This window comes from Mustelus asterias, unplaced genomic scaffold (assembly GCF_964213995.1).
Source record: "Mustelus asterias unplaced genomic scaffold, sMusAst1.hap1.1 HAP1_SCAFFOLD_2548, whole genome shotgun sequence".
Taxonomy (NCBI): domain Eukaryota; kingdom Metazoa; phylum Chordata; class Chondrichthyes; order Carcharhiniformes; family Triakidae; genus Mustelus; species Mustelus asterias.
The window spans coordinates 25,552-52,926 of record NW_027592493.1 but is presented as its reverse complement, the minus strand read 5'-3'; the positions used below and the strand labels follow the sequence as shown (position 1 = coordinate 52,926).

At 50.6% G+C, this 27,375-nt stretch overlaps 1 protein-coding gene across 1 annotated transcript; it reads left to right on the top strand.

Moving 5' to 3' along the window:
* Positions 1-2,834: 2,834 nt before the first annotated feature.
* LOC144489793 (CD209 antigen-like protein A) lies at positions 2,835-27,375 on the top strand (the record flags this gene model as incomplete). The annotated part of the gene is made up of 6 exons (XM_078207643.1): positions 2,835-2,921; positions 8,259-8,378; positions 13,763-13,855; positions 20,452-20,594; positions 21,746-21,852; positions 27,052-27,375. Coding segments are annotated over 6 exons (722 nt in total), but the record flags the coding sequence as incomplete, so codon positions are not given.

Below are 27,375 nucleotides of genomic sequence, written 5' to 3'. Positions count from 1 at the left end.
GTTACACTTCAGTTACATGTTTGATACACCTTAGTAATGTATTTACACCTTAGTAAAGTGTCTATTACACCTTAGTTCCGTGTCTGTTACACTTCAGTTACATGTTTGATACACCTTAGTAATGTATTTACACCTTAGTAAAGTGTCTATTACACCTTAGTTCCGTGTCTGTTACACCTTAGTAATGTATTTACACCTTAGTAAAGTGTCTATTACACCTTAGTTCCGTGTCTGTTACACTTCAGTTACATGTTTGATACACCTTAGTAATGTATTTACACCTTAGTAAAGTGTCTATTACACCTTAGTTCCGTGTCTGTTACACTTCAGTTACATGTTTGATACACCTTAGTAATGTATTTACACCTTAGTAAAGTGTCTATTACACCTTAGTTCCGTGTCTGTTACACCTCAGTTACATGTTTGATACACCTTAGTAATGTATTTACACCTTAGTAAAGTGTCTGTTACACCTTAGTTCCGTGTCTGTTACACCTCAGTTACATGTTTGATACACCTTAGTAATGTATTTACACCTTAGTAAAGTGTCTATTAGACCTTAGTTCCGTGTCTGTTACACTTTAGTAACGTGTATGCTACACATTAGTTACATCTCTGTTCCACCACAGTTGCGTGTCTACTACACCTTAGTTACATATCTGTTACATCCTAGTTATGTGTCTGTTGCACATTCGTTACAAATTGAATTCCTCTTTCCCACACAATTCAATGACACGCCTCTTCCCTGTCAGTTAAATCTCAGTCACGTGTGCGTCACATTGTAGCTACGTCCCAGTTACGTGTGACTCCAGTACCTCTTGGATTCCTGCAGTGAGTCCATTGTTCCTGAGTTCTGTCTGTGTTACGTCTCAATGATATTAAACTTAAACCCTCGGCGCACATCCGATGTATCTGAGCTGCGTGTCCCTGGGACCTCAGTCAGGTGACCGCCCCAACATAGCTGGTCACAGCTGTTTCCAAGTCTGTTTGTTATATGCCAGACTGTGTGTAGGGGAGAGTTAAGTCTTTACTAAGAGGCAGTTATGTGCTAAGCATACGTTTCTGTGGAAGGAAGGGTTTGCAATGCACCGGGTTACATTGCGGTTACATAAGAACATAAGAACTAGGAGCAGGAGTGGGCCGTCTGGCCCCTCGAGCCTGCCCCGCCATTCAATAAGATCATGGCTGATCTTTTCATGGATTCAGCTCCACTTACCCGCCCGCTCACCATAACCCTTAATTCCTTTATTGTTCAAAAATGTACCTATCCTTGCATTAAAAACATTCAATGAGGTAGCCTCAACTGCTTCACTGGGCAGGGAACCCCGCAGATTCACAACTTTTGTGTAAAGAAATTCCTCCTCAACTCAGTCCCAAATCTGCTCCCCCTTATTTTGAAGCCATGCCCCCTAGTTCTAGTTTCACCCGCCAGTGGAAACAACTTCCCTGCTTCTATCTTATCTATTCCCTTCATAATCTTATATGTTGCTATAAGGTCTCCCCTCATTCTTCTGAATTCCAATGAGTATAGCCCCAGTCTACTCAGTCTCTCATAAGCCAACACTCTCAAATCCGGAGTCAATCTAATGAATCTCTTCTGCACCCCCTCCAGTGCCAATATATCCTTTCTCAAGTAAGAAGACCAAAACTGTACCCAGTACTCCAGGTGTGGCCTCACCAGCACCTTATACAGCTGCAACATAACCTCGCTGTTTTTAAACTCCATCCCTCGAGCAATGAAGGACAAAATTCCATTTGCCTTCTTAATTACCTGCTGCACCTGCAAACCAACTCCTTGAGATTCCTGCACAAGGACACCCGGGTCCCTCTGCAACAGCAGCATGCTGCAATTTTTTACCATTTAAATAATAGTCCGTTTTGCTGTTATTCCGACCAAAATGGATGACCTCACATTTGCCAACATTGTACTCCATCTGCCAGACCCTCGCCCGCTCACTTAGACTATCTATATCCCTTTGCGGACTTTCAGCGTCCTCTGCACACTTTGCTCTGCCACTCATCTTCGTGTCATCTGCGAATTTTGACACACTACACTTGGTCCCCAACTCCAAATCATCTCTGTAAATCGTAAACAATTGTGGTCCCAACGCTGATCCCTGAGGCACACCACTAGTCACTGATCGCCAACCAGAAAAACACCCATTTATCCCCACTCTTTGCTTTCTGTTTGTTAACCAATCCTCTATCCATGCTAATACATGACCCGTAACACCGCGCACCTCTATCTTATGTAGCAGTCTTTGGTGCGGCACCTTGTCAAATGCCTTCTGGAAATCCAGATACACCACATCCACAGGTTCCCCATTGTCCACTGCACATGTAATGTTCTCAAACAATTCCACCAAATTAGTCAAACATGACCTGCCCTTCATGAACCCAAGCTGCGTCTTACCAATGGGGCAATTTATATCCAGATGTCAAGCCATTTCTTGCTGGATGATAGATTCAAGCATTTTCCTTACGACAGAAGTTAAGCTAAACCGGCCTATCGTTACCCGCCTTTTGATGTACCTCCTTTTTTAAACAGTGGTGTCACATTTGCTGTTTTCCAATCTGCGGGAACCACCCCAGAGTCCAGCGAATTTTCGTAAATTACCACTAGTGCATTTGCTATTTCTCCCACCTCGGTCTGTGTTGTGGCGCTAATGCTCGGGGGGAGGGGGAGTGGGGGCGGCGGCGGTGGGAATGGGGGGGTTTGTGCGTCATCGCTGTGGCGTTGTCCTCTGTGTCACACCCCATGACAAGTACTTCCCGGGGAGCCTTTGCGTCCCTCGCACCGTCTCACGCTCTCTCTCCCTCTCCATCTCTCGCAGCTGAACCGGAGACAACTTACGCTCAAATCAGCGTCAGATCGCAGAGCGCCCAACGGAACCCAGGGTCAAAGGCGACCCCGGGCAAAGGTCAGTCAACCTTAGAGTGTGCGGTCAGGGGTCACGGTGGTTCAGGGCAGACCAGCAAGCAGCGGGGTGGGTGAGGGGTGGGTGGGGGGGGGTGAGGGGTTGCGGGGGGGGGGCGGTGGTTTGGAGGAGGGAGGTGTCGAGGTAAAAGGGAGATTCACTCTTCCACCCGTGTCGAGAGTGACAGAGATAAAACCCAAATACACCAAAAACTTACTCAATTCACCAGTTTGGCTAAAATCTCCCTATCTCTGTAACCTCCTCCAGCCCCTGCACCCCTCCCTATCTCTGTATCCTCCCCCAGCCACTGCACCCCTCCCTATCTCTGTAACCCCCTCCAGCCCCCTACACCCCCTCCCTATCTCTGTAACCTCCTCCAGCCCCCTACACCCCCTCCCTATCTCTGTAACCTCCTCCAGCCCCTGCACCCCTCCCTATCTCTGTAACCTCCCCCAGCCCCCTACATCCCCTCCCTATCTCTGTAACCTCCTCCAGCCCCCTACACCCCTCCCTATCTCTGTAACCTCCTCCAGCCCCTGCACCCCTCCCTATCTCTGTAACCTCCCCCAGCCCCCTACACCCCCTCCCTATCTCTGTAACCTCCTCCAGCCCCCTACACCCCCTCCCTATCTCTGTAACCTCCTCCAGCCCCCTACACCCCCTCCCTATCTCTGTAACCTCCTCCAGCCCCCTACACCCCTCCCTATCTCTGTCACCTCCTCCAGCCCCCTACACCCCTCCCTATCTCTGTAACCTCCTCCAGCCCCTACACCCCTCCCTATCTCTGTAACCTCCTCCAACCCCGACACCCCTCCCTATCTCTGTAACCTCCTCCAGCCCCTACACCCCTCCCTATCTCTGTAACCTCCTCCTGCCCCCTACACCCCCTCCCTATCTCTGTAACCTCCTCCAGCCCCCTACACCTACTCCCTATCTCTGTAACCTCCTCCAGCCCCTACACCCCTCCATATCTCTGTAACCTCCTCCAGCCCCTACACCCCCTCCCTGTCTCAGTAACCTCCTCCAGCCCCTACACCCCCTCCCTATCTCTGTAACCTCCTCCAGCCCCCTACACCCCTCCCTATCTCTGTAACCTCCTCCAGCCCCTACACACCTCCCTATCTCTGTAACATCCTCCAGCCCCTAAACCCCTCCCTATCTCTGTAACCTCCTGAAGCCCCTAAACCCCTCCCTATCTCTGTAACCTCCTCCAGCCCCTACACCCCTCCCTATCTCTGTAACCTCCTCCAGCCCCTAAACCCCTCCCTATCTCTGTAACCTCCTCCAGCCCCTACACCCCCTCCCTATCTCTGTAACCTCCTCCAGCCCCTACACCCCTCCCTATCTCTGAAACCTCCTCAAGCCCCCTCCACCCCCTCCCTATCTCTGTAACCTCCTCCAGCCCCCTACACCCCTCCCTATCTCTGTAACCTCCTCCAGCCCCCTACACCCCCTCCGTATCTCTGTAAGCTCCTCCAGCCCCCTACACCACTCCCTATCTCTGTAACCTCCTCCAGCCCCTACACCCCTCCCTATCTCTGTAACCTCCTCCAGCCCCCTACACCTACTCCCTATCTCTGTAACCACCTCCAGCCCCCTACACCTACTCCCTATCTCTGTAACCTCCTCCAGCCCCTACACCCCTCCCTATCTCTGTAACCTCCTCCAGCCCCTACACCCCCTCCCTATCTCTGTAACCTCCTTCAGACCCCTACACCTCTCCCTATCTCTGTAACCTCCTTCAGCCCCCTACACCCCTCCCTATCTCTGTAACCCCCTCCAGACCCCTACACCCCCTCCCTATCTCTGTAACCTCCCCCAGCCCCCTACACCCCTCCCTATCTCTGTAACCTCCTCCAGCCCCCTACACCCCTCCCTATCTCTGTAACCTCCTCCAGCCCCCTACACCCCTCCCTATCTCTGTAACCTCCTCCAGCCCCCTACACCCCCTCCCTATCTCTGTAACCTCCTCCAGCCCCCTACACCCCTCCCTATCTCTGTAACCTCCTCCAGCCCCTACACCCCTCCCTATCTCTGTAACCTCCTCCAGCCCCCTACACCCCTCCTTATTTCTGTAACCTCCTCCAGCCCCTACACCCCTCCCTATCTCTGTAACCTCCTCCAGCCCCTACACCCCTCCCTATCTCTGTAACCTCCTCCAGCCCCTACACCCCTCCCTATCTCTGTAACCTCCTCCAGCCCCTACACCCCTCCCTATCTCTGTAACCTCCTCCAGCCCCTACACCCCTCCCTATCTCTGTAACCTCCTCCAGACCCCTACACCCCTCCCTATCTCTGTAACCTCCTCCAGCCCCTACACCCCTCCCTATCTCTGTAACCTCCTCCAGCCCCTACACCCCCTCCCTATCTCTGTAACCTCCTCCAGCCCCTACACCCCCTCCCTATCTCTGTAACCTCCTCCAGCCCCTACACCCCCTCCCTATCTCTGTAACCTCCTCCAGCCCCTACACCCCCTCCCTATCTCTGTAACCTCCTCCAGCCCCAACACCCCCTCCCTATTTCTGTAACCACCTCCAGCCCGAACAACTCTCCCAATCACTGTAACCTCCTCAGCACCTACACCCTCCCTATCTCTGTAACCTCCTCCAGCCCCTACACCCCTCCCTATCTCTGTAACCTCCTCCAGCCCGAACAACTCTCCCTATCTCTGTAACCTCCTCAGCACCTACACCCCTCCCTATCCCTGTAATCTCCTCCAGCCCCTGCACTCCACCCTATCTCTCTAACCTCCTCTGCTCCCAACAATCATCCCTTTATATGTAAAACCCTCCAGCCCCTACACCCCCTCCCTATCTCTGTAACCTCCTCCAGCGCCTACGCCCCTCCCTATCTCTGTAACCTCCTCCAGCCCCCTACACACCCTCCCTATCTCTGTAACCTCCTCCAGCCCCCTACACCCCCTCCCTATCTCTGTAACCTCCTCCAGCCCCTACACCCCTCCCTATCTCTGTAACCTCCTCCAGCCCCTACACCCCCTCCCTATCTCTGTAACCTCCTCCAGCCCCCTACACACCCTCCCTATCTCTGTAACCTCCTCCAGCCCCTACACCCCTCCCTATCTCTGTAACCTCCTCCAGCCCCTACACCCCCTCCCTATCTCTGTAACCTCCTCCAGCGCCTACACCCCCTCCCTATCTCTGTAACCTCCTCCAGCGCCTACGCCCCACCCTATTACTGTAACTTTCTCCAGTTCCCTACACCCCTCCCTATCTCTGTAACCACCTCCAGCCCCCTACACCCCCTCCCTATCTCTGTAACCTCCTCCATCCCCCGACACCTCCTCCCTATCTCTGTAACCTCCTCCAGCCCCAAAACCACTCCCTATCTCTGTAACCTCCGCTAGCCCCTACACCCATCCCTATCTCCGAAACCTTCCCCAACACCGACGTCCCCTCCCAATCTCTGTAACCTCCTCCAGCCCCTTAACCCCCTCCCTATCTCTGTAACCCCCTCCAGCCCCCTAAACCCCTCCCTATCTCTGTAACCTCCTCCAGCCCCCTACACCCCCCCTATCTCTGTAACCCCCTCCAGCCCCCTACACCCCTCCCTATCTCTGTAACCTCCTCCAGTCCCCTACACACCCTCCCTATCTCTGTAACCTCCTCCAGCCCCCTACACCCCCTCCCTATCTCTGTAACCTCCTCCAGTCCCCAACACCCCTCCCTATCTCTGTAACCTCCTCCAGCCCCCTACACCCCTCCCTATCTCTGTAACCTCCTCCAGCCCCCTACACCCCTCCCTATCTCTGTAACCTCCTCCAGCCCCCTACACCCCTCCCTATCTCTGTAACCTCCTCCAGCCCCCTACACCCCTCCCTATCTCTGTAACCTCCTCCAGCCCCCTACACCCCTCCCTATCTCTGTAACCTCCTCCAGCCCCCTACACCCCTCCCTATCTCTGTAACCTCCTCCAGCCCCCTACACCCCTCCCTATCTCTGTAACCTCCTCCAGCCCCCTACACCCCTCTCTATCTCTGTAACCTCCTCCAGTCCCCTAAACCCCTCCCTATCTCTGTAACCTCCTCCAGCCCCCTACACCCCCCCCCTATCTCTGTAACCTCCTCCAGCCCCCTACACCCCTCCCTATCTCTGTAACCTCCTCCAGTCCCCTAAACCCCTCCCTATCTCTGTAACCTCCTCCAGCCCCCTACACCCCCCCCCTATCTCTGTAACCCCCTCCAGTCCCCTACACCCCCTCCCTATCTCTGTAACCTCCTCCAGCCCCCTACACCCCGTCCCTATCTCTGTAACCTCCTCCAGCCCCCTACACCCCTCCTTATCTCTGTAACCTCCTCCAGCCCCCTACACCCCCTCCCTATCTCTGTAACCTCCTCCAGCCCCTACACCCCTCCCTATCTCTGTAACCTCCTCCAGCCTCCTACACCCCTCCCTATCTCTGTAACCTCCTCCAGCCCCCTACACCCCTCCCTATCTCTGTAACCCCCTCCAGCCCCCTACACCCCCTCCCTATCTCTGTAACCTCCTCCAGCCCCCTACACCCCGTCCCTATCTCTGTAACCTCCTCCAGCCCCCTACACCCCTCCTTATCTCTGTAACCTCCTCCAGCCTGACACCCTTCCCTCTCGCTGTAAACTTTCCCTTTCTCTCTCTCATCCTCTCTCTCTACCAGTCTCTCTCTGTAACTTTTTCTCTGTCACTCTCTGTCTCTGTCTCGACTTCACGAACTCTCTCTGTCTCTCTCTGTCTTTGTCTGTCTTTGTCTCTCTTTCTCTCTCTCTCTGCCTCTCTCTCTCTGTCTCGCTGTCTCTCTATCTCTCTAACTCTCTCTGTCTCTCTCTCTCTCTGTCTTTGTCTCTCTTTCGCTCTGTCTCTCTCTCTGTCTCTCTCTGTCTGTCTCTCTATCTCTCTCTGTCTCTCTCTGTCTGTCTCTATCTCTCTCTGTCTCTCTCTCTCTGTCTCTCTATCTCTCTATCTCTCTCTGTCTCTCTCTCTCTCTGTCTTTGTCTCTCTTTCGCTCTGTCTCTCTCTCTGCCTCTCTCTCTCTGTCTCTCTCTGTCTGTCTCTCTATCTCTCTCTCTGTCTCTCTCTCTCCCACTCCCCGCCCCCCCCTCTCTCTCTCTCCTCATTGAAGACAGTCCCCAGCTGAGTTTTCAGTCCCCTGTCTCTAATATCACCCTGTGTGAATCAGTGTTAAATTCTCATTGATAATAGTTCTGTCCAGGGTTTGGGGATGAGTAAGGAGGGAGTTAATCGGGTGAGGTGTATGTTGTTTATCTCTCTGAGCGATGGGAAGATGTCACCATCGCCAGTCCCGTAACGTTACACAGCAAACTCGAACTTCTCAACTTCTCTGTTCCAGATCAAAGACAACAGGAAACAGCTGGAGGAACCAACTCAAAAAAATCCAGATGTCTCGGACTGGTCGCACTCCTCATCATAATCTCGCTTTTCGCAATAATCATCGGATTAACCGTATATGGTACATCGATAAATAACATCCTGTAACACTCTGATATATCCCACACACCTCACTGTAACACTCTGATATATCCCACACCCCTCACTGTAACACTCTGATATATCCCACACCACTCACTGTAACACTCTGATATATCCCACACCCCTCACTGTAACACTCTGATATATCCTACACCCCTCACTGTAACACTCCGATACACCCCACACCCCTCAGTGTAACACTCTGATATATCCCACACTCCTCACTGTAACACTCTGATATATCCCACACCCCTCACTGTAACACTCTGATATATCCCACACCCCTCACTGTAACACTCTGATATATCCCACTCCCCTCACTGTAACACTCTGATATATCCCACACCCCTCACTGTAACACTTATATATCCCACACCCCTCACTGTAACACTCTGATATATCCCACACCCCTCACTGTAACACTTATATATCCCACACCCCTCACTGTAACACTCTGATATATCCCACACCCCTCACTGTAACACTCTGATATACCCCACACCCCTCACTGTAACACTCTGATATATCCCACACACCCCTCACTGTAACACTCTGATATATCCCACACCCCTCACTGTAACACTCTGATATATCCCACACCCCTCACTGTAACACTCTGATATATCCCACACACCCTCACTGTAACACTCTGATATATCCCACACCCCTCACTGTAACACTCTGATATATCCCACACCCCTCACTGTAACACTCTGATACATCCCACACCCCTCACTGTAACACTCTGATATATCCCACACCCCTCACTGTAACACTCTGATATATCCCACACCCCTCACTGTAACACTCTGATATATCCCACACCCCTCACTGTAACACTCTGATATACCCCACACCCCTCACTGTAACACTCTGATATACCCCACACTCCTCACTGTAACACTCTGATATATCCCACACCCCTCACTGTAACACTCTGATATATCCCACACCCCTCACTGTAACACTCTGATATATCCCACACCCCTCACTGTAACACTCCGATACACCCCACACCCCTCAGTGTAACACTCTGATATATCCCACACTCCTCACTGTAACACTCTGATATATCCCACACCCCTCACTGTAACACTCTGATATATCCCACACCCCTCACTGTAACACTCTGATATATCCCACTCCCCTCACTGTAACACTCTGATATATCCCACACCCCTCACTGTAACACTTATATATCCCACACCCCTCACTGTAACACTCTGATATATGCCACACCCCTCACTGTAACACTTATATATCGCACACCCCTCACTGTAACACTCTGATATATCCCACACCCCTCACTGTAACACTCTGATATACCCCACACCCCTCACTGTAACACTCTGATATATCCCACACACCCCTCACTGTAACACTCTGATATATCCCACACCCCTCACTGTAACACTCTGATATATCCCACACCCCTCACTGTAACACTCTGATATATCCCACACACCCTCACTGTAACACTCTGATATATCCCACACCCCTCACTGTAAAACTCTGATATATCCCACACCCCTCACTGTAACACTCTGATATATCCCACACCCCTCACTGTAACACTCCGATACACCCCACACCCCTCAGTGTAACACTCTGATATATCCCACACTCCTCACTGTAACACTCTGATATATCCCACACCCCTCACTGTAACACTCTGATATATCCCACACCCCTCACTGTAACACTCTGATATATCCCACACCCCTCAGTGTAACACTCTGATATATCCCACACCTCTCACTGTAACATTCTGATACATCCCACACCCCTCAGTGTAACACTCTGATATATCCCACACTCCTCACTGTAACACTCTGATATATCCCACACCCCTCACTGTAACACTCTGATATATCCCACACCCCTCACTGTAACACTCCGATACACCCCACACCCCTCAGTGTAACACTCTGATATATCCCACACTCCTCACTGTAACACTCTGATATATCCCACACCCCTCACTGTAACACTCTGATATATCCCACACCCCTCACTGTAACACTCTGATATATCCCACTCCCCTCACTGTAACACTCTGATACACCCCACACCCTTCACTGTAACACTCTGATATATCCCACACCCCTCACTGTAACACTTATATATCCCACACCCCTCACTGTAACACTCTGATATATCCCACACCCCTCACTGTAACACTCTGATATACCCCACACCCCTCACTGTAACACTCTGATATATCCCACACACCCCTCACTGTAACACTCTGATATATCCCACACCCCTCACTGTAACACTCTGATATATCCCACACCCCTCACTGCGACACTCTGATATATCCCACACCCCTCACTGTGACACTCTGATATATCCCACACCCCTCACTGTAACACTCTGATATATCCCACACCCCTCACTGTAACACTCTGATATATCCCACACCCCTCACTGTAACACTCTGATATATCCCACACCCCTCACTGTAACACTCTGATATACCCCACACCTCTCACTGTAACACTCTGATATATCCCACACCCCTCACTGTAACACTCTGATATATCCCACACCCCTCACTGTAACACTCTGATATACCCCACACCCCTCACTGTAACATTCTGATATATCCCACACCCCTCACTGTAACACTCTGATATACCCCACACCCCTCACTGTAACACTCTGATATATCCCACACCCCTCACTGTAACACTCTGATATATCCCACACCCCTCACTGTAACACTCTGATATACCCCACACCCCTCACTGTAACACTCTAATATATTCCACACCCCTCACTGTAACACTCTGATATATCCCACACCCCTCACTGTAACACTCCGATACACCCCACTCCCCTCACTGTAACACACTGATATATCCCACACCCCTCACTGTAACACTCTGATATATCCCACACCCCTCACTGTAACACTCTGATATATCCCACACCCCTCACTGTAACACTCTGATATATCCCACACCCCTCACTGTAACACTCTGATATATCCCACAACCCTCACTGTAACACTCTGATATACCCCACACCCCTCACTGTAACACTCTGATATATCCCACACCCCTCACTGTAACACTCTGATATATCCCACACCCCTCACTGTAACACTCTGATATACCCCACACCCCTCACTGTAACACTCTGATATATCCCACACCCCTCACTGTAACACTCTGATATACCCCACACCCCTCACTGTAACACTCTGATATATCCCACACCCCTCACTGTAACACTCTGATATATCCCACACCCCTCACTGTAACACTCTGATATACCCCACACCCCTCACTGTAACACTCTGATATATTCCACACCCCTCACTGTAACACTCTGATATATCCCACACCCCTCACTGTAACACTCCGATACACCCCACTCCCCTCACTGTAACACTCTGATATATCCCACACCCCTCACTGTAACACTCTGATATATCCCGCACCCCTCACTGTAACACTCTGATATATCCCGCACCCCTTACTGTAACACTCTGATACATCCCACACCTCTCACTGTAACACTCTGATATATCCCACACCCCTCACTGTAACACTCTGATATACCCCACACCCCTCACTGTAACACTCTGATATATCCCACACCCCTCACTGTAACACTCTGATATATCCCACACCCCTCACTGTAACACTCTGATATATCCCACACCCCTCACTGTAACACTCTGATATATCCCGCACCCCTCACTGTAACACTCTGATATACCCCACACCCCTCACTGTAACACTCTGATATATCCCACACCCCTCACTGTAACACTCTGATATACCCCACACCCCTCACTGTAACACTCTGATATACCCCGCACCCCTCACTGTAACACTCTGATATATCCCGCACCCCTCACTGTAACACTCTGATACATCCCACACCCCTCACTGTAACACTCTGATATATCCCACACCCCTCACTGTAACACTCTGATATACCCCACACCCCTCACTGGAACACTCTGATACATCCCACACCCCTCACTGTAACACTCTGATATACCCCACACCCCTCACTGTAACACACTGATATACCCCACACCCCTCACTGTAACACTCTGATATATCCCACACCCCTCACTGTAACACTCTGATATATCCCACACCCCTCACTGTAACACTCTGATATACCCCACACCCCTCACTGTAACATTCTGATATATCCCACACCCCTCACTGTAACACTCTGATATACCCCACACCCCTCACTGTAACACTCTGATATATCCCACACCCCTCACTGTAACACTCTGATATATCCCACACCCCTCACTGTAACACTCTGATATACCCCACACCCCTCACTGTAACACTCTGATATATTCCACACCCCTCACTGTAACACTCTGATATATCCCACACCCCTCACTGTAACACTCCGATACACCCCACTCCCCTCACTGTAACACTCTGATATATCCCACACCCCTCACTGTAACACTCTGATATATCCCGCACCCCTCACTGTAACACTCTGATATATCCCGCACCCCTCACTGTAACACTCTGATACATCCCACACCTCTCACTGTAACACTCTGATATATCCCACACCCCTCACTGTAACACTCTGATATACCCCACACCCCTCACTGTAACACTCTGATATATCCCACACCCCTCACTGTAACACTCTGATATATCCCACACCCCTCACTGTAACACTCTGATATATCCCACACCCCTCACTGTAACACTCTGATATATCCCGCACCCCTCACTGTAACACTCTGATATACCCCACACCCCTCACTGTAACACTCTGATATATCCCACACCCCTCACTGTAACACTCTGATATACCCCACACCCCTCACTGTAACACTCTGATATACCCCGCACCCCTCACTGTAACACTCTGATATATCCCGCACCCCTCACTGTAACACTCTGATATATCCCACACCCCTCACTGTAACACTCTGATATATCCCACACCCCTCACTGTAACACTCTGATATACCCCACACCCCTCACTGGAACACTCTGATACATCCCACACCCCTCACTGTAACACTCTGATATACCCCACACCCCTCACTGTAACACACTGATATACCCCACACCCCTCACTGTAACACTCTGATATACCCCACACCCCTCACTGTAACACTCTGATATATCCCACACCCCTCACTGTAACACTCTGATATACCCCACACCCCTCACTGTAACACTCTGATATACCCCACACTCCTCACTGTAACACTCTGATATATCCCACACCGCTCACTGTAACACTCTGATATATCCCACACCCCTCACTGGAACACTCTGATATATCCCACACCCCTCACTGTATCACTATGTGACTCTCTCGTTTTCCTCTAACTCTCTTTCTCAAATCTAGTGTTGAAGAAGGATCTCCACCATTGCAATGAGGAACTTGTGCAGCGTCAGAGGACGATCCACTTGCTCTGCCCCGCCATCCGAATTTGCTCCGGTGAGTTCATCCTCATTGGAATTCTGATAGAAAGAGACGGGAATAGGAGGAGGCCATTCAGCCTTGCTCGATGCTTTGTAGCAGTTTCCAGAGAGAGACTGGCTGAATGGGCCTCTTCCCAATCTTGTGTCACAGGCTCAACAGAGAGAGGCTGAATTCTGCCCCCCCCCCCCCCCCCCACAACCCCCCGTTACTGTATAATAGAGTCGAGGGGCTGAATGGCCTCCTTCTGTTCCAGTGTAACAGGCTCGAAAGAGAGGGGCTGAATGGCCTCCTCCCGTTTTTTGTGTCACAGGCTCAAGAGAGCGGGGCAGAATCTACCTGCCCCTGTTCCTGTATGTTGGGCTCCAGGGAGGGGTTGAATGGGCCTTTTGATGTCCTTGTGTAATATGGTCGAGGTGCTGCATGACCTTCTTCTGTTCCTGAGTGATAGGCTTGAGAGAGGTGCTGAATGGCCTCCTCCTGTTCCTGTGTAACAACCTGGAGAGAGAGGGGCTGAATGGGCCTCCTCCTGTTCCTGTGTAACAACCTGGAGAGAGAAGGGCTGAATGGCCTCCTCCTGTTCCTGTGTAACAACCTGGAGAGAGAGGGGCTGAATGGGCCTCCTCCTGTTCCTGTGTAACAGGCTCTCTCTCTCTCTCGAGAGAGAGGCTGAATGGGCCTCCTCCTGTTCCTGTCTAACAGGCTCAAGAGGAACTTAATGGGCTTCCTACTCTTCCTGTGTTACAGGCTCAAGAGAGACAGTCTGAATGGCCTCCTCCTGTACCTGTATAACAGGCTGGAGGGAGAGGGGCTGAATGGCCTCCTCCTGTTCCTGTATAACAGGTTGGAAAGAGAGGGGATGAATGTATCTCCTCCTGTTCCTGTGTAACAGGATCGAGAGAAAGGGCTGAATGGCCTCCTCCTGTTCCTGTGTAACAGGCTGGAGAGAGAGAGGGGCTGAATGGGCCTCCTCCTGTTCCTGTCTAACAGGCTCAAGAGGAACTGAATGGGCTTCCTACTCTTCCTGTGTTACAGGCTCAAGAGAGACAGTCTGAATGGCCTCCTCCTGTTCCTGTGTAACAGGCTGAAGAGAGAGGGGCTGAATGGCCTCCTCCTGTTCCTGTGTAACAGGCTGGAGAGAGAGGGGCTGAATGGGCCTCCTCCTGTTCCTGTGTAACAGGTTGAAGAGAGAGGGGCTGAATGGGCCTCCTCCTGTTCCTGTGTAACAGGTTGGAGAGAGAGGGGCTGAATGGCCTCCTCCTGTTCCTGTGTAACAGGCCCGAGAGAGAGGGGCTGAATGGCCTCCTCCTGTTCCTGTGTAACAACCTGGAGAGAGAGGGGCTGAATGGGCCTCCTCCTGTTCCTGTGTAAGAGGCTCAAGAGACAGAGGGGCTGAATGGCCTCCTCCTGTTCCTGTGTAACCGGCTAGAGAGAGAGAGAGGGGCTGAATGGCCTCCTCCTGTTCCTGTCTAACAGGCTCTCTCTCTCTCTCTCGAGAGAGAGAGAGAGAGGCTGAATGGGCCTCCTCCTGTTCCTGTCTAACAGGCTCTCTCTCTCTCGAGAGAGAGAGAGAGAGAGGCTGAATGGGCCTCCTCCTGTTCCTGTCTAACAGGCTCAAGAGGAACTGAATGGGCTTCCTACTCTTCCTGTGTTACAGGCTCAAGAGAGACAGTCTGAATGGGCCTCCTCCTGTACCTGTATAACAGGCTGGAGGGAGAGGGGCCGAATGGCCTCCTCCTGTTCCTGTATAACAGGTTGGAAAGAGAGGGGCTGAATGTATCTCCTCCTGTTCCTGTGTAACAGGCTCAAGAGGAACTGAATGGGCTTCAACCCGGATAAGATGGACTTCAACCCGGATAAGTGTGTAGTGATCCATTTTGGCAGATCCAATGGGATGAAGCAGCAGTATAATATGAAGGGTACCATTCTTAGCAGTGTAGAGGATCAGAAGGACCTTGGGGTCCGGGTCCATAGGACTCTTAAATCGGCCTCGCAGGTGGAGGATGCGGTCAAGAAGGCGTACGGCGTACTAGCCTTCATTAATCGAGGGATTGAGTTTAGGAGTCGGGAGATAATGCTGCAGCTATATAGGACCCTGGTTAGACCCCACTTGGAGTACTGCACGCAGTTCTGGTCACCTCATTACAGGAAAGATGTTGAAGCCATTGAAAGGGTGCAGAGGAGATTTACAAGGATGTTGCCTGGATTGGGGGGCATGCCTTATGAGGATAGGTTGAGGGAGCTTGGTCTCTTCTCCCTGGAGAGACGAAGGATGAGAGGTGACCTGATAGAGGTTTACAAGATGTTGAGAGGTCTGGATAGGGTAGACTCTCAGAGGCTATTTCCAAGGGCTGAAATGGTTGCTACGAGAGGACACAGGTTTAAGGTGCTGGGGGGTAGGTACAGAGGAGATGTCAGGGGTAAGTTTTTCACTCAGAGGGTGGTGGGTGAGTGGAATCGGCTGACGTCGGTGGTGGTGGAGGCAAACTCGTTGGGGTCTTTTAAGAGACTTCTGGATGAGTACATGGGATTTAATGGGATTGAGGTCTATAGATAGGCCTAGAGGTAGGGATGTGATCAGCGCAACTTGTGGGCCGAAGGGCCTGTTTGTGCTGTGGCTTTCTATGTTCTATGTTCTATTCTCTTGTTCCAGTGCAACGGCTTGAATGGCCCCCTCGTTTGGCCATGTGTCATGTCCTAACCATGTTCAAGGTTGTGGCTTTTAACAGAGCAACTGGGGAATGAACCTGGCCACGTTTCAGTGGGGGAGCAGTTCAGGAACAGTGACCACGATTCAGTAAGCTTTAAGGTCCTATAAGACCATAAGACCATAAGACATAGGAGCGGAAGTAAGGCCATTCAGCCCATCGAGTCCACTCCACCATTCAATCATGGTTGATTTCAACTCCATTTACCCGCTCTCTCCCCATGGCCCTTAATTCCTCGAGAAATCAAGAATTTATCAATTTCTGTCTTGAAGACGCTCAACGTCTCGGCCTCCACAGCCCTCTGTGGCAATGAATTCCACAGACCCACCACTCTTTGGCTGAAGAAATTTCTCCTCATCTCTGTTCTAAAGTGACTCCCTTTTATTCTAAGGCTGTGCCCCCGCGTCCTAGTCTCCCCTGTTAATGGAAACAACTTCCCTACGTCCATCCTATCTAAGCCGTTCATTATCTTGTAAGTTTCTATCAGATCTCCCTTCAACCTCCTAAACTCCAATGAATATAATCCCACGATCCTCAGACGTTCATCGTATGTCAGGCCTACCATTCCTGGGATCATCCGTGTGAATCTCCGCTGGACCCGCTCCAGTGCTAGTATGTCCTTCCTGAGGTGTGGGGCCCAAAATTGCTCACAGTACTCCAAATGGGGCCTAACCAGTGCTTTATAAAGCCTCAGAAGTACATCCCTGCTTTTGTATTCCAAGCCTCTTGAGATAAATGACAACATTACATTTGCTTTCTTAATTACGGACTCAACCTGCAAGTTTACCTTTAGAGAATCCTGGACTAGGACTCCCAAGTCCCTTTGCACTTTAGCATTATGGATTTTGTCACCGTTTAGAAAATAGTCCATGCCTCTATTCTTTTTTCCAAAGTGCAAGACCTCGCACTTGCCCACGTTGAATTTCATCAGCCACTTCTTGGACCACTCTCCTAAACTGTCTAAATCTTTCTGCAGCCTCCCCACCTCCTCAATACTACCTGCCCCTCCACCTATCTTTGTATCATCGGCAAACTTGGCCAGAATGCCCCCAGTCCCGTCATCTAGATTGTTAATATATAAAGAGAACAGATGTGGCCCCAACACTGAACCCTGCGGATAAACCCTGATGGATAAAGATAAGTGGAGTCCTCAAGTTAAGGAACTAAATTGGGGGAAGGCTAATTACAACAATATTAGGCAGAAACTGAAGAATGTAGATTGGGGGCAGATGTTTGAGGGCAAGTTAACTTCTGGCATGTGGGAGGCTTTCAAATGTAAGTTGAGAGGGATTCAGGACCGGCACATTCCTGTCAGGATGAAGGATAAGTATGACAAGTTTTGGGAACCTTGGATAACGAGAGATATTGTGAGCCTAGTCAAAGAGAAAAAGGAAGCAGTTGTCAAGGCTCGGAGGCGGGGAACACACGAAGCAAGTGTGGAATGAAGGGAAGTAGAAAGAAACTTAAGCAAGGACTCTGAAGTGCTACAAGGGGGTCGCAAAAAGTCAATCGCCAGCAGGATCAAGGAAAATCCCAAGACTTTTTATCGGTACTTAAAGAGCAAAAGGGTAACGAGGGAGAGGGTTGACCCACTCAAGGACAAGGGAGAGAATCTATGCGTGGAGCCAGAGGAAATAGGCGAGGTATTAAATGAGCAATATGCGGCAGTATTCACCAAAGAGAAAGGCTTGGTGGGTGATGGGTCTGAGAAAGGGTATGCAGATAATTAGAGTCATGTTGAGATCAAAAAGGAGGAGGTGCTGGGGTTCTCGAGGGGCATTAAGGTTGACAAGTCCCCCAGGACTTGATGGGATATACCCCAGAAAACTGAGAGAGGTAAGGGAGGAAATTGTTCGGACCTTGAGAGGAATCTTTCTTTCCTCACTGGCTACAGCCAAGTTCCGCACACACGAGGACGGCCTCAACCGGGATATTGGGTTCATGTCACACTATCTGTAACCCCCACAGTTGCGTGGACCTGCAGAGTTTCACTGGCTGTCTTGTCTGGAGACAATACACATCTTTCTAGCCTGTCTTGATGCTCTCTCCACTCACATTGTTTCGTCTCTTAAAGACTTGATTAGTTGTAAGTACTTGCATTCCAACCATTATTCATGTAAATTGAGTCTGTGTCTTTATAAGCTCTGTTTGTGAACAGAATTCCCACTCACCTGAAGAAGGGGCTAAGAGCTCCGAAAGCTTGTGTGGCTTTTGCTACCAAATAAACCTGTTGGACTTTAACCTGGTGTTGTTAAACTTCTTACAGGGGAGGTCCCAGAGCATTGGAGAATAGACAATGTTGTTCCTTTCTTTAAGAAGGTTAGCAAGAATAATCCATGGTTTTGTGAAGAGGAGGTCGTGTCTCACGAACTTGATCGAGTTTTTCGAGGAAGTGACGAAGATGATTGATGAGGGTAGGGCAGTGGATGTTGTCTACATGGACTTCAGTAAGGCCTTTGACAAGGTCCCTCATGGCAGACTGGTGCAGAAGGTGAAGTCTCATGTGATCAGAGGTGAGCTGTCAAGGTGGATACAGAACTGGTTCGGTCAAAGAAGACAGAGGGTAGCAGTGGAAGGGTGCGTTTCTGAATGGAGGGCTGTGACAAGTGGCGTTCCTCAGGGATCAGTGCTGGGACCTTTGCTGTTTGTAATATATGTCAATGGTTTGGAGGAAAATGTAACTGGTTTGACATTTGCGGGTGACACAAAGGTTGGTGGATTTGCGGATAGCGATGAGGACCATCAGAGGATAGAGCAGGCTATAGATTGGATGGAGACTTGGGCGGAGAGATGGCAGATGGATTTTAATCCGGATAAATGTGAAGTAATGCATTTTGGAAGGTCTAATACAGATAGGAAATATACAGTAAATGGCAGAACCCTTCAGAGTATTGATAGGCAGAGGGATCTGGGTGTACAGGTCCACAGGTCACTGAAAGTGGCAACGCAGGTGGAGAAGGTAGTCAAGAAGGCATACGGCATGCTTGCCTTCATCGGCCGGGGTATTGAGTTTAAAAATTGGCACGTCATGTTGCAACTTTATCGAACATTAGTTGGGCCGCACTTGGAATATAGTGTTCAATTCTGGTCGCCACACTACCAGAAGGATGTGGAGGCTTTGGAGAGGGTACAGAAAAGATTTACCAGGATGTTGCCTGGTATGGAGGGCAGTAGCTATGAGGAGAGGTTGGAGAAACTTGGTTTGTTCTCACTGGAACGACGGAGGTTGAGGGGCGACCTGATAGAAGTCTACAAGATTATGAGGGGCATGGACAGAGTGGAGAGTCAGAAGCTTTTTCCCAGGGTGGAAGAGTCAATTATTATTGGGCATAAGTTTAAGGAGCGAGGGGCAAGGTTTAAAGGAGATGTACGAGGCAAGTCTTTTTTACACAGAGGGTGGTGGGTGCCTGGAACTCACTGCCCGAGGAGGTAGTGGAAGCGGATATGATAATGACTTTTAAGGAGCATCTTGACAAATACATGAATAGGATGGAAATGGAGGGATACGGTCCCCGGAAGGGTAGGGGGTATTAGTTCAGTCGGGGGCAGCATGGTCGGTGCAGGCTTCGGGGGGCCGAAGGGCCTGTTCCTGTGCTGTAATTTTCTTTGTTCTTTGTTCCAATAAGAACCTGAAATGCACGCGTATATTCAAAGTAACACAAAACTGGTTTTATTGAGGAACTGCCCTCTACACCGCGTCAAATACCAAACAAAGTAAAACAACAGGCTAAACACCCACCCAAATAACATCACCATCAAATCATATATGATCAGCTCCTCAATCAATCTACACCATCTTTTATAATGTATAATATAGTGTAACAGGCTCGAGAGGGGCTGAATGGCCTCCTCCTGTCCCTGATGGCCCAATGCAGTCATCGGATTGAATTCTTTATTATTCATTAGATTTAGTCTGTCCGAATGGATGGAAATTTCACAATCAAAGCTGCTACAGATCCTCGACAGAGAAAAAAGACTGGGACACGGCAAATAGAAAATGTGAATCCCAAAACTCACAGCTCCTCATCATCAATTCACAACAGGAACAGGTGAGAATAATGGCAACATCTGTCAGAATGCGTTAGACACAAAATGTCCCCCTGTACTGTTCCCTATCAAACATTCCGAGAACAGGTACAGCACGGGGTTAGATACAGAGTAAAGCTCCCTCTACACTGTCCCCCATCAAACACTCCCAGGACAGGTACAGCACGGGGTTAGATACAGAGTAAAGCTCCCTCTACACTGTCCCCCATCAAACACTCCCAGGACAGGTACAGCACGGGGTTAGATACAGAGTAAAGCTCCCTCTACACTGTCCCCCATCAAACACTCCCAGGACAGGTACAGCACGGGGTTAGATACAGAGTAAAGCTCCCTCTACACTGTCCCCCATCAAACACTCCCAGGACAGGTACAGCACAGGGTTAGATACAGAGTAAAGCTCCCTCTACACTGTCCCCATCAAACACTCCCAGGACAGGTACAGCACGGGGTTAGATACAGAGTAAAGCTCCCTCTACACTGTCCCCATCAGACACTCCCAGGACAGGTACAGCACAGGGTTAGATACAGAGTAAAGCTCCCTCTACACTGTCCCCCCATCAAACACTCCCAGGACAGGTACAGCACGGGGTTAGATACAGAGTAAAGCTCCCTCTACACTGTCCCCATCAAACACTCCCAGGACAGGTACAGCACGGGGTTAGATACAGAGTAAAGCTCCCTCTACACTATCCCCCCCCATCAAACACTCCCAGGACAGGTACAGCACGGGGTTAGATACAGAGGAAAGCTTCCTTTGCACTGTCCTCATCAAAATCTCCCAGGACAGGAACTGCAAGGTGTTAGAGACAGAGTAAAGCTCCATCTACACTGTCCCCATCAAACACTCCCAGGACAGGTACAGCACGGTGTTAGATACAGAGTAAAGCTCCCTCTACACTGGCCCCATCAAACACTCCCAGGACAGGTACAGCACGGGGTTAGATACAGAGTAAAGCTCCCTCTACACTGTCCCCATCAAACATTCCCAGGACAGGTACAGCACGGGGTTAGATACAGAGTAAAGCTCCCTCTACACTGTCCCCATCAAACACTCCCAGGACAGGTACAGCAAAATGTCAGACGCAGAGTAAACCCAGAGATAAGGAACTGTGTGCATGAATCGAGGCAGTGATACTATTTAATAATTCTGCAGAACTTTGTTAACCGATCCATTCTGGACACGAATCGCCAATATCTGATGGGACTCACAGATCGAGAGAGTGAAGGAAACTGGATCTGGGTGGATGGAACCCCAGTGAGGTGAGTCCCAACATTGGGTCAGTGGGATTAGCTTGGGGATTGATACAGGGCTATGGGAAGAGAGTGGGACAGTGGGATTAGTTTGGGATTGATACAGGGCTATGGGGAGAGAGTGGGGCAGTGGGAATAGTTTGGGGATTGATACAAGGCTATGGGGAGAGAGTGGGGCAGTGGGAATAGTTTGGGGATTGATACAAGGCTATGGGGAGAGAATGGGGCAGTGGGAATAGTTTGGGGATTGATACAGGGCTATGGGGAGAGAATGGGGCAGTGGGAATAGTTTGGGGATTGATACAAGGCTATGGGGAGAGAGTGGGATTAGTTTGGGGATTGATACAAGACTATGGGGAGAGAATGGGGCAGTGGGAATAGTTTGGGGATTGATACAAGGCTATGGGGAGAGAGTGGGATTAGTTTGGGGATTGATACAAGGCTATGGGGAGAGAGTGGGACAGTGGGATTAGTTTGGGGATTGATACAGGGCTATGGGGAGAGAATGGGGCAGTGGGAATAGTTTGGGGATTGATACACGGCAATGGGGAGAGAATGGGGCAGTGGGAATAGTTTGGGGATTGATACAAGGCTATGGGGAAAGAGTGGGATTAGTTTGGGGATTGATACAAGGCTATGGGGAGAGAATGGGGCACTGGGAATAGTTTGGGGATTGATACAAGGCTATGGGGAGAGAATGGGGCAGTGGGAATAGTTTGGGGAGTGATACAAGGCTATGGGGAGAGAATGGGGCAGTGGGATTAGTTTGGGGAGTGATACAAGGCTATGGGGAGAGAATGGGGCAGTGGGAATAGTTTGGGGATTGATACAGGGCTATGGGGAGAGAGTGGGATTAGTTTGGGGATTGATACAAGGCTATGGGGAGAGAATGGGGCAGTGGGAATAGTTTGGGGATTGATACAAGGCAATGGGGAGAGAATGGGGCAGTGGGAATAGTTTGGGGATTGATACAAGGCTAGGGGGAGAGAATGGGGCAGTGGGATTAGTTTGGGATTGATACAAGGCTATGGGGAGAGAATGGGGCAGTGGGATTAGTTTGGGATTGATACAAGGCTATGGGGAGAGAATGGGGCAGTGGGATTAGTTTGGGGAGTGATGCAGGGCTATGGGGAGAGAGCGGGACAGTGGGATTAGTTTGGGGATTGATACAGGGCTATGGGGAGAGAGTGGGGCAGTGGGATTAGTTTGGGGATTGATACATGGATATGGGGAGAGCGCGGGACAGTGGGATTAGTTTGGGATTGATACAGGGCTATGGGGAGAGAGTGGGGCAGTGGGATTAGTTTGGGGATTGATACAGGGATATGGGGAGAGAGCGGGACAGTGGGATTAGTTTGGGATTAATAAAGGGCTATCGGGAGAGTGTGAGCCAATGGGATTTGTTGGGGATTGATGTGGGACTAGGGGGTGAGAATGGGGCAATGGAAATAGTTTGGGATTGATGCAGGGCTATGGGGAGAGTAGGAATAGTTTGGGGACTGGTCCAAGGCTGTGGGGAGAGAGTGGGACAGCGGGATTATTTTGCGGGTTGATGTAGGTTTATGGGGAGAGTGCGGGGCATTGGAATTAGTTTGGGGATTGATACAGGGCTATGGGGAGAGAGTGGGGCAGTGGGATTAGTTTGGGGACTAATACAGGGCTATGGGGAGAGAGTGGGACAGTGGGATTAGTTTGGGGATTGATACAGGGCTATGGGGAGAGAGTGGGGCAGTGGGATTAGTTTGGGGATTGATACAGGGCTATGGGGAGAGAGCGGGGCAGTGGGATTAGTTTGGGGATTGATACAGGGCTATGGGGAGAGCATGGGACAGTGGGATTAGTTTGGGGATTGATACAGGGCTATGGGGAGAGAGTGGGGCAGTGGGATTAGTTTGGGGATTGATCCAGGGCTATGGGGAGAGAGTGGGGCAGTGGGATTAGTTTGGGGATTGATACAGGGCTATGGGGAGAGCATGGGACAGTGGAATTAGTTTGGGGATTGATACAGGGCTATGGGGAGAGAGTGGGGCAGTGGATTACTTTGGGAGTCGTACAGGGCCATGGGGAGGGAGTGGCATAGTGGGATTAGCAAGTAGATTGATACAGGGCTATGGGAAGTGACAGGGGCAATGGGACTAGTTTGGCGATTGAAACAGAGCGATGGGGCGTTAGTGGGACAGTGGGATTAGAACATGGAAATAATACAGCACAAACAGGCCCTTCGGCCCACAAGTTGCGCCGTTCGTGTCCCTACCTACCTAGGCTTATATATAGGCTTACCGAGAACCCTCAATCCTATTAAGTCCCATGTACTCATCCAGAAGTCTCTTAAAAGACCCCAACGAGTTTGCCTCCACCACCACTGACGGCAGCCGATTCCACTCGCCCACCACCCTCTGAGTGAAAAACTTACCCCTGACATCTCCTCTGTACCTACCCCCCAGCACTTTAAACCTGTGTCCTCTCGTAGCAGGCATTTCAGCCCTGGGAAAAAATCTCCGAGAATCCACCCGATCTATACCTCTCAACTGCGGTATTAATACAGGGCTGTGGGGAGAGACTGGGACAGTGGTATTAGTTTGGGGATTGATACAGGGCTATGGGGAGAGAGCGGGAGAGTGGGATTAGTTTGGGATTGATACAGGGCTGTGGGGAGGGAGTGGGGCAATGGGATTATCTTGGGATTGATGCAGGGATATGGGGAGAGCGCGGGACAGTGGGATTAGTTTGGGATTGATACAGGGCTATGGGGAGTGAGTGGGACAGTGGGATTAGTTTGGGGATTGATACAGGGCTATGGGGAGTGAGTGGGGCAGTGGGATTAGTTTGGGATTGATACAGGGCTACGGGGAGAGAGTGGGGCAGTGGGATTAGTTTGGGATTGATACAGGGCTATGGAGAGAGTGCGGGACAGTGGGATTAGTTTGGGGATTGATACAGGGCTATGGGGAGAGAGTGGGGCAGTGGGATTTGTTTGGGGATTGATACAGGGCAATGAGGAGATAGCGGGAGAGTGAGATAAATTGTGGATTGATACAGGGCTATGGGGAGAGAGCAGGAGCATGGGATTAGTTTGGGGATTGATACAGGGCTATGGGGAGAGAGCGGGACAGTGGGATTAGTTTGGGGATTGATACAGGGCTATGGGGAGAGAGCGGGACAGTGGGATTAGTTTGGGGATTGATACAGGGCTATGGGGAGAGAGCGGGACAGTGGGATTAGTTTGGGGATTGATACAGGGCTATGGGGAGAGAGTGGGGCAGTGGGATTAGTTTGGGGATTGATACAGGGCTATGGGGAGAGAGTGGGACAGTGGGATTAGTTTGGGGATTGATACAGGGCTATGGGGAGAGAGTGGGGCAGTGGGATTAGTTTGGGGATTGATACAGGGCTATGGGGAGAGAGTGGGGCAGTGGGATTAGTTTGGGGATTGATACAGGGCTATGGGGAGAGAGCGGGGCAGTCGGATTAGTTTGGGATTGATACAGGTCTATGGGGAGAGAGTGGGGCAGTGGGATTAGTTTGGGGATTGATACAGGGCTATGGGGAGAGAGTGGGGCAGTGGGATTAGTTTGGGGATTGATACAGGGCTCTGGGGAGAGAGCGGGGCAGTGGGATTAGTTTGGGGATTGATACAGGGCTATGGGGAGAGAGTGGGGGCGGTGGGATTAGTTTGGGATTGATACAGGTCTATGGGGAGAGAGTGGGGCAGTGGGATTAGTTTGGGGATTGATACAGGGCTATGGGGAGAGAGCGGGGCAGTGGGATTAGTTTGGGGTTTGATACAGGGGTATGGGGAGAGCGCGGGACAGTGGGATTAGTTTGGGATTGATACAGGGCTATGGGGAGAGAGCGGGGCAGTGGGATTAGTTTGGGATTGATACAGGGCTATGAGGAGACAGTGGGGCAGTGGGATTTGTTTGGGGATTGATACAGGGCTATGGGGAGAGAGTGGGGCAGTGGGATTTGTTTGGGGATTGATACAGGGCTATGGGGAGAGAGTGGGGCAGTGGGATTTGTTTGGGGATTGATACAGGGCTATGGGGAGAGAGTGGGGCAGTGGGATTTGTTTGGGGATTGATACACGGCTATGGGGAGAGAGTGGGGCAGTGGGATGAGTTTGGGGATTGATACAGGGCAATGAGGAGATAGCGGGAGAGTGAGATAAATTGTGGATTGATACAAAGCTATGACAGAGCGTGGGACAGTGGGATTATCTCGCGGATTGACACAGAGTTGTGGGGAGTGAGACGGGCAATGGCTTCAGTTGTCGGATTGATAAAGGGTTGGGGGGAGAGGGCAGGACAGTGGGATTAGTTTGGGGATTGATACAGGGCTATGGGGAGAGAGTGGGGCAGTGGGATTAGTTTGGGGATTGATACAGAGCTATAGGGAGAGAGCGGGGCAGTGGGATTAGTTTTGGGGATTGATACAGGGCTATGGGGAGAGAGTGGGACAGTGGGATTAGTTTGGGGATTGATACAGGGCTATGGGGAGAGAGTGGGACAGTGGGATTAGTTTGGGGATTGATACAGGGCTATGGGGAGAGAGTGGGACAGTGGGATTAGTTTGGGGATTGATACAGGGCTATGGGGGGAGAGTGGGGCAGTGGGATTAGTTTGGGGATTGATACAGGGCTATGGGGAGAGAGTGGGGCGGTGGGATTAGTTTGGGGATTGATACAGGGCTATGGGGAGAGAGTGGTACAGTGGGATTAGTTTGGGGATTGATACAGGGCTATGGGGGGAGAGTGGGACAGTGGGATTAGTTTGGGGATTGATACAGGGCTATGGGGGGAGAGTGGGGCAGTGGGATTAGTTTGGGGATTGATACAGGGCTATGGGGAGAGAGTGGGGCAGTGGGATTAGTTTGGGGATTGATACAGGGCTATGGGGAGAGAGCGGGGAAGTGGGATTAGTTTGGGGATTGATACAGGGCTATGGGGAGAGAGTGGGATAGTGGGATTAGTTTGGGGATTGATACAGGGCTATGGGGAGAGAGCGGGACAGTGGGATTCGTTTGGGGATTGATACAGGGCTATGGGGAGAGAGTGGGGCAGTGGGATTAGTTTGGGGATTGATACAGGGCTATGGGGAGAGAGTGGGACAGTGTGATTAGTTTGGGGATTGATACAGGGCTGTGGGAATCCTTTCTGTTCCTGGGAGATCTGTATTGGCAGAATATTTGTATTTATTTCCCATTTCCAAGTTTGAGTCGATGGTCTTCAAATGAACCGAATAATGTGGGAAACGAAGATTGCAGCGTTATCCGTTCAAGTGGCTGGAATGATGTTTCCTGTTCCAGGGAGTTCCCTTTTATCTGTGAGAAACGGGCTCCATCCTGCATCGGGGCAGCTGACTTTGAGAAATATTGTCCCTGAAGAGAGACTGGGACACAGAACGAGAGACTCAGGATTGTGTAAATATCCCCACCCCCTCCTCCATTACCCTCAACCCCCCCACTGTCTATCTATCCCCCAGTGCGTCCTGTCAGTATATCCCTCTGTTCCCCAGTGTGTCCTCTCTCTATATC